The following is a 6,999-nucleotide window of genomic DNA, read 5'->3' as shown; positions in this document are numbered from 1 at the left end:
GAAAGGTAATATTAGACATATGGATGTGAGACAAGATGAAAGAATCGTGGAGAAGTGACAAAAGATTGAAAAGAGCGAGGGACATTAGTGAGAGGAGAAAGTGTAGAGGAATAGAATGAAAATAAAGAAGAGAAAAAGCAGGAGTTCAAAGTGGATAAGAGATGAAAACATGTAAGAGCATGTTGGAAAAGATGAAAGACTGTGAAGAGAAAAAGAAGGGAGAGAGCAAGGATGGAAAGAAAGTGGCGCGCAAACAAAAGTACAAAGGGAAAGAGAGAATGGGAGAGGAAAAGATAAAAGAAGCAGGAGAGAACAGCAGTTTTGTTTCAGACAAGCATCAGACGACTCTCCCGAGTTCATTAGCGGAATAAAACAAACATTTTATTCAAATGTAGATCAGCAAACAAGTTGCTGGAGTGAGCGTTGTCGAGATGACAAGAGAGGTTTATTCGGACAAACTAAATATCAACAGTCATTCAGAGTTTGTTTGTGCAGCCATTCCTCATTTCTTCTGGAAAAAGCCCATGATAGAAGCTTGTTTGCTTCCTTTGTTCGCCGCACTCTTCTTCTGGCTCTTCTTCTCCGAGTCTTTGCTGCCGGTCTGTGGTCTGGATGGCGCCGCAGCTTTAGCAGCCGGCTCGGGCGCCGGGGTGTCGTCTTCCGAGTACGACTCGCTCTCATAGCCTTTTTCTGTGACTGTGAAGAAAAACGTGAGTTTGTTTAAGAACCTGCAGTGGAAGTGGATGAAGCCGCAAGACTCACCGATACATCCTTCATCGTCCACAAACGTCCGAGACTTCAGGACTCGTCGTCGCCTCCGGATCTTCCCCTCAGAGGTTTCCTGCGGTCAATCACAAACTAAACAATCACTTGTCACACACAAGTCACTGTTATTCGATCATCAATTCATAATTTAGAATTACAATCATAATCCTGTTGGAATGACAGAGGGAGAGGAGTAAGAGGAACTAAATAGAAAACAGTAGAAGAGATAGACAGATGGGATGGAAAGGAAAATAGATTGAGAAAGTCACAGAAACAAAAGCTTCCTACATTGGACTGTAGAACTGGTTTAATCTGTTTTTTGGGGCTCGGCGAGGTGCCTCTGGTTTCCATGGGCTGAGGAGAGTCTGGGATGACTGAAGAGGTCAGCAGGAGTTAATACACTTGAACAACCATGGAAGAGTCACATGATCAGACCAGTACCATCTTCATCGCTGCTGTCCGGTTCTGGCTTCTTGATCCGCCGTCTCTTCTTCTTCTCCATCTTCTCGTCCTCGCTGTCAGAGTCCTTCACACGCTTGGACTTGCTGTGAAAGACCAACATTGACAGTTGACCACCTCTGAGAGGGACTGGCTCCACCTCAGACTCCAACACTGAAGAAGATCAGACAAACCTTCTCGAGTCTTTCTTCGTCTGCTTCGGTGGCTCCACCGCTGTAGCCTCTTGTTTTTTGGTAGGTTGTTCTTCTTGAGGTTTCTCCTCTGCTGCTGGAGAAGCAGCTGTTTCTTCCTCTTTTACTGGTTTCTCTGGAAGACACAAGATCAGGCTGTTCCTCACATGCCAGAGTACAGCTGTGTCAAGTTTGTTACTCACTTGTTTGATTTCCAAAGAAGTTGTTCATGTGATTAGTCTTTGCAGCTGGTTTGGAGGCTTCAATCTAAAAGATAAAAACATAGATCTTACCTCTCCTTCAATATACTGAGAGTGTTTCAAGCTTCAGCTCTGGGACGCACCGTGGGAGCGTTGTCTTTCACCTCTGACTTGATATCTGTAGTTCCATCCTGGTTCTTGGGTCCCGGTTTGTTTGCAAACATTCCCATGATTCCTTTCTGTGGCTTGCTGGAGATTTTGGAGGCTGTGTTCCCATTGACCGACGACTTCTTGACTTCAGGTTCTGGTGTGGGAGCGCGATGGATCTCACGTGCCTGCTGCAGCTCCACCGGGGAAAGGGGCACCGCTGTGGAGCAGCGGATCGCACTGTACCTGCACACAATTCCCCCAAATTATGAATTCATCTGAAGATGTACAAGACTGAGGAGAACATACTTGCTGCAGGTCTTCATGTTGTCTTTCACAGCATCATAATCGACACTGTAAAGTGGACCACTGTCTTTCAGAAGAGCCTTTTGAACACTGTACACGTGGACGCTGACGACAGGACTCAACTTGGATTTGATGTCTGCAAAGACAGAAATTATTCACAATGATTACAGGAGGATACAGAATTTCAAGTGGACAGTTTATGACGTTCACATTGTGGGACTACTGGAGTAAAATGTCCACATGAATGTTGAGTGTAGCAACACACCTTCCAACTGGTCTTCTCTGACGACCGACACTTTGTGACTCTGTCAATTTATACAGAAAATTAACACAAAACACCCACACATGACAGCAAACTTTTGACACGTTTTTACCGTGTGACCATTGTCCACAAGCTTCCCGGACACAAGATAAGTGGCATGAAGTTGAGCAGAACTCTCTTTTCTCTTGTGATCCAAGTAATGAAACAGCATTCTGAAGCAAAACAGAAATAGAAATGAAACAGTGTTTTAAATAAATGTGGCCAATGCAACTACTGTTGTACACACTTGAAGAGGAAAACAGTTATTTTGCAACTTACTGTTTTGCTGTGTTGACGTGAACACCGAGAGTCAAACTCAGCCATTTATACGTCACCTGAAAAAAGGAGCAAAGTCCTGGTCCATTTGATTCATCCAACATCAACACTTGCAGGAAGGAAAACACTTCCCTAGCCATAACTGAGTGATGTTTCGAACGACATATTAGACACAAAAATCTCATTCCATTGTCACAAGCACGCGTCTTACAAAATAAATATAAAGTGCAACCCGCACAATAAGGTTAAGGATTTAAACTATGCACCGAATTCAGCCCAGCACCCATATAAATGCTGATGAGTTGTAACTTGTCGCCTGCTGCGCTCCGATTTTTTAAAATACCCAATCAAACAAACACATGTGGTGTTTGATAACTAAGTTTCGGGCTAAGCTGCGCGCGGCCAAGATGGCTTTTGTAACGCAAATCTAAAGGTAGGTTGAAGAGCCCGCTCACTATTTTGTCGTGGTCGTTGACATATTCGTCGATGTTGTCCAAATAGAGTTCATCCATATCCATATTGCTGGGAAATCGGCGTAGACAGCTAGATGACTGCGCGGGAAAGCGGGTTTATTTACTTCCTGTTAGTGTCACGTGTTCTTGCGCTTGTATCCGGCTAACTACAGCGCTCTCTGCTGCCCCCTGCAGGCGGGGCAGCCCCACTGTGGTCGAGACCTGAGCAGAGCAGACGAGAGATGAAACAAATGACTTGGAAATCTCGTCCGTCATTCAACAACGTCGACAAAGCTTTGGGACAAATCGGCGGAAAATATGAGAAAAGTCTGCTCAGCCACTTAAGAAGAACGAAGGCACCACAAACTTACAGAACTTTTCAAATGACATCAGAGAGAAATGACATTTGATAAAACAGGTTAGCGATCAACCAACCCTGCCGTTATATGAGTTTATCAGGGGAAAGGAATTAACTGGACAGGAAATGAGAAATGGACTGCGAGTGTTCGTAATAAGTCGAGCTGCTCTTAGAGCTCCAGGCACAATATCAGACACATTTATTATCCAGCAAATCTCAGTTTCTCATGTGCGTGAAGTTGTGACTGTGAGGATGAGTCGAACTGTTCTGAACTCCCACAGTCATGTGTGGGTTTTTTTAAGTCAACAGAATGGAACAAAGTAAATAAATAAATAATAATAATAAATAAACTAAATACAATGACTTGCCACACAAACAACAAATTAATTAAAAAAAAAAAACTCAAACAAAAAAAATACACAATCAAGTATGAGAAGAAAATAAAACAAATAAAGCTCAAACTTTAAGTATTGTGTCGTGTACAGAATTTCAGTCACAAAAACAGACCCACTCTTTCAGGGAAAGCCTCATGAATGCGTGACGTCTGACAACAGCTGCAACGTGGAGAACGTCAGTTGCAGCCGCCGACCTCATTATGAGCGGCGTGATGTTGCATGGAGGAGAGATATTCATGATGGGAGTCTCTGCGGGGCCCATTACCTGTTATTTCAGCGGGAGAACACAGATGGAGCAGGAGCGAGCGCGGGAGATGAACAGCTGATGGGAAGACGAGGAGTCATGCTGCTTAACTCGCTCTTCATCCTTCAAAGGATCATTGGTGCTACTAAATAGCTCCGTTTGTCAGATCCAGATGAGTCAGAAAACGTTTGTTCTCTTGATCCCAATCTTCGAGACTAATGTTCGTGACCTATCTATCTGTTGCTGCAGATCTATGCTCACTTAAAATTATCAATTTTTTTAAACCAGATTAAAAATCTATTTTTTCTTAACATTGAGTTTAGAAAAAATATTAATTTCTCATATCTACTATCTTTTTTCCTTCTTTTGTTTTTACATTTTGTTTTCAAATTTCAATGAGAACATTTTCTTCTTTTTCCATTCCTTTTGCCTTTATATTTTTCATCAGGTGTCAGGTGTCAGTTTGATGTTTTGGAGCATGTATTTTCTGAGATCAGGTTTTTTTCAGCCAGTTTTTCATGGAAAATTTCCACTGTTCTTTTTATTTCAATTGTAGCCTGATGAAACTAGCAGTGCTAGCTGTTAGCAACAACCTGAGGGCCAACAAGGCTAGAACTTTTGCATGTATGTGCCGTGTTACAAATTTGCTCTTCATGATTTAATCTAAGGTTAGATAACGTTTCACCGCTGGCCTGTTGGAAGCTCCGTGCAACAGTGACGAAGGTGAAGATCAACTTAGTGGTCTCTGTGGATCCTCTTGATGGAGGGATTAAAACCAAATAAAGTAGTTCTCAAGTCTGTGGCAGGTGAGTGAGTCAGGAGACGTTCAAGCCTGTTCCGTTTTCCGGACTCGTCTCCTCCTGCGGTTGGATTTTGGGTTCTTCAAGTCCAGCTCCAGAAGTTGCGGCTCCTCCTTCTCCTCTGTCTTGGGCTGAAGCCCATCCTTGGCAGCGACCAGCTTCTACAACAGAAGATTGCGTTGCACTTCACATGAATAAAGACCTGGTGACTTGGTTACCTGAAGTTGGTCCAACTCCGTAATGAGGGTCTTCAGCTCCTCGTCCGTGTGGCTCATGTGCTCCTTCCACTGGTCCTCCTTCATCAGCCAGATTTGCTCCAGGAGACTCTTCTCGTTGTCCATCTTCATCTGCCAGCGGGTCTCCCTCTGGACCAGGTCCTGGTTGTAGCGCTCCTCCAGAGAGGCACACTTCTCCCTCAGCTGGTCCAGCTCCACCTCCTTCTGCAGCATCAGGTCGGCACGGGCCTGATCCTCCTCCTGCTGGGTCTTCAGCAGCAGCTCCAGCTTGTCGTGGAGCTGGCAGATTTCTTCTTTAAGGGTCTTGTTCTTTCCGAGGCTCTCCTCCAGAACCAGGCCCATCTCCTGGGACTTCTGTGTGACCTGCTTCAGCTCCAGCTCCTTCTGGGCCAGCATGGTCAGGATGTCGATGTTGGCTGCCGTCCTGCTCAGACTTCTCCTGCCCTCGTACCTCTGGAGATGGTCCAGAGCCTTGAGAGGGAGGACCTCCTCCTCCTCCTCCGGGGCTCTGTTCTCGTGGTTCATCTCCTTCAGCTCTGCTTCAAGGTCCTGCCTCTCAGGTTCTGCCCATTCGGGGACCTTGGTGTTGAAACAGTCCTGAAGAAACTGAAACTCCTGCAGCGTCTTGTTCACTGAGTCTTTGATGGGACTCAGTGAACTCTTCAGCGATTCCTGAAACATCAATCAGAGTGAGTCTCTTTAACAAACCCTCCACCACGTTCGACTGAGCTCACCAAACTGCTTCCTCTCTGAGCTTGCTCATCAACGTCGGTCATAGTTCAGCGCTCTCAGTCGGGATTTCAAAATGGCCACGCTTCCACAGTCGACCCTTATAATGACTGAAGACGCAGGAACCTACGGTGCCTTTGTGACGGCGCCGATGACGCGGACGACGTGAAACCTGCTCCACTGCTTTCATCTCCGTCAGGTTAAAATAATGTCCAGTGAGAGTGATGTCATCAGAGGAGTCCCGACCTTCTCTGTGAGACGACGACGTCACAGCTAGACGTCGCCAGTTTCAGATCATGGATATATATATATATATATATATATATATATATATATATATATATATATATATATATATATGTAAAAATCATTTCATGGTAAAATTTTAAACAGTAAAATATTAAACATGCAATGAGCTGAGAAAATCACATGAAAATATTGAAATTAAAAGTAAAATGTGACATTCATGGAAATATTTTTTGTAAATACATGTTATGTAAAAATTATATATATATATATATATATATATATATATATATATAGATGAATTTTAGGAGAATAGTAGTTAAACACTCATGTCTAACAGAAGAAATATGGAACAGATCATGAGGGGCAAGCGTGTATGAAAGAAAAACAGAGCAATAACATTTTTGTCAGGGTGTTTCCTGTCTCATGAGCAGCAACCGAATCCCGCGGCCAGCAGAGCTCCATCAACAAAACAAGCTTCCAAGGCAACACAATCTCAAAGGCCAATTTTAAAAAGAGCTGTGGAGAGACGATGGGATCTTTGATGTCGGTTGGGTTCGACCCTGATGATGGATCCTTTTATCTGGGCCCAAATATGAGCGGAGGAAAACGTTTCTAGGCGAAAACGCATTTGTAGAGAAATGATTCTGAAGAAGCGGCGCAGTTTTATCTCTGTGTGAGGACGATCACTCCGGCTGACTGGTTTCAAGGTGCAATCATGCAACATACTGTATCAGGAGAGACTAACCGCTGCTCTCCATCCGTGAGGGATCCACAAAGGTGCCTGCGCCGGAGTGGAGGAGTGTTTCATTCAGCTACAGACTGAGCCACAGACATATCTGGCGACAGACCCATCCGCCAGCTGAGTCCCGGCCCCAGTCCAGTCACAGGAGCTGCAAACCCAAATCCTTGGAC

General features: G+C 44.4%; 2 protein-coding genes across 3 annotated transcripts; both read right to left on the bottom strand.

The window, feature by feature from the left end:
* Nucleotides 1-359: 359 nt before the first annotated feature.
* pold3 (polymerase (DNA-directed), delta 3, accessory subunit) lies at nt 360-3,301 on the bottom strand. Of its 2 annotated transcripts, none has more exons than XM_053883245.1 (12): nt 3,080-3,301; nt 2,628-2,683; nt 2,422-2,521; nt 2,313-2,352; nt 2,051-2,183; nt 1,759-1,987; nt 1,598-1,661; nt 1,398-1,530; nt 1,207-1,310; nt 1,054-1,139; nt 763-841; nt 360-696 (listed from the first exon to the last, which is right to left on the bottom strand). In XM_053883245.1, exons 1-12 carry the CDS (start codon nt 3,140-3,142, stop codon nt 503-505), a joined length of 1,281 nt encoding a protein of 426 aa, XP_053739220.1. In that variant the 5' UTR covers nt 3,143-3,301; the 3' UTR covers nt 360-502. The 2 variants fall into 2 exon arrangements, with proteins under 2 accessions (XP_053739220.1, XP_053739219.1); XM_053883244.1 differs by having other exon boundaries at nt 366-696; nt 1,738-1,987.
* Nucleotides 3,302-3,847: 546 nt separating this feature from the next.
* LOC128769486 (interaptin-like) lies at nt 3,848-5,999 on the bottom strand. Its single transcript, XM_053883246.1, has 3 exons — nt 5,844-5,999; nt 5,092-5,781; nt 3,848-5,034 (listed from the first exon to the last, which is right to left on the bottom strand). The coding sequence occupies exons 1-3, from the start codon at nt 5,883-5,885 to the stop codon at nt 4,900-4,902; spliced, it is 867 nt and encodes a 288-aa protein (XP_053739221.1). The 5' UTR covers nt 5,886-5,999; the 3' UTR covers nt 3,848-4,899.
* Nucleotides 6,000-6,999: the final 1,000 nt, after the last annotated feature.

This window comes from Synchiropus splendidus, chromosome 13, assembly GCF_027744825.2.
Source record: "Synchiropus splendidus isolate RoL2022-P1 chromosome 13, RoL_Sspl_1.0, whole genome shotgun sequence".
Lineage (NCBI taxonomy): Eukaryota > Metazoa > Chordata > Actinopteri > Syngnathiformes > Callionymidae > Synchiropus > Synchiropus splendidus.
Note: the sequence above shows the minus strand (reverse complement) of the source record. Positions and strands in the feature narration are given on the sequence as shown.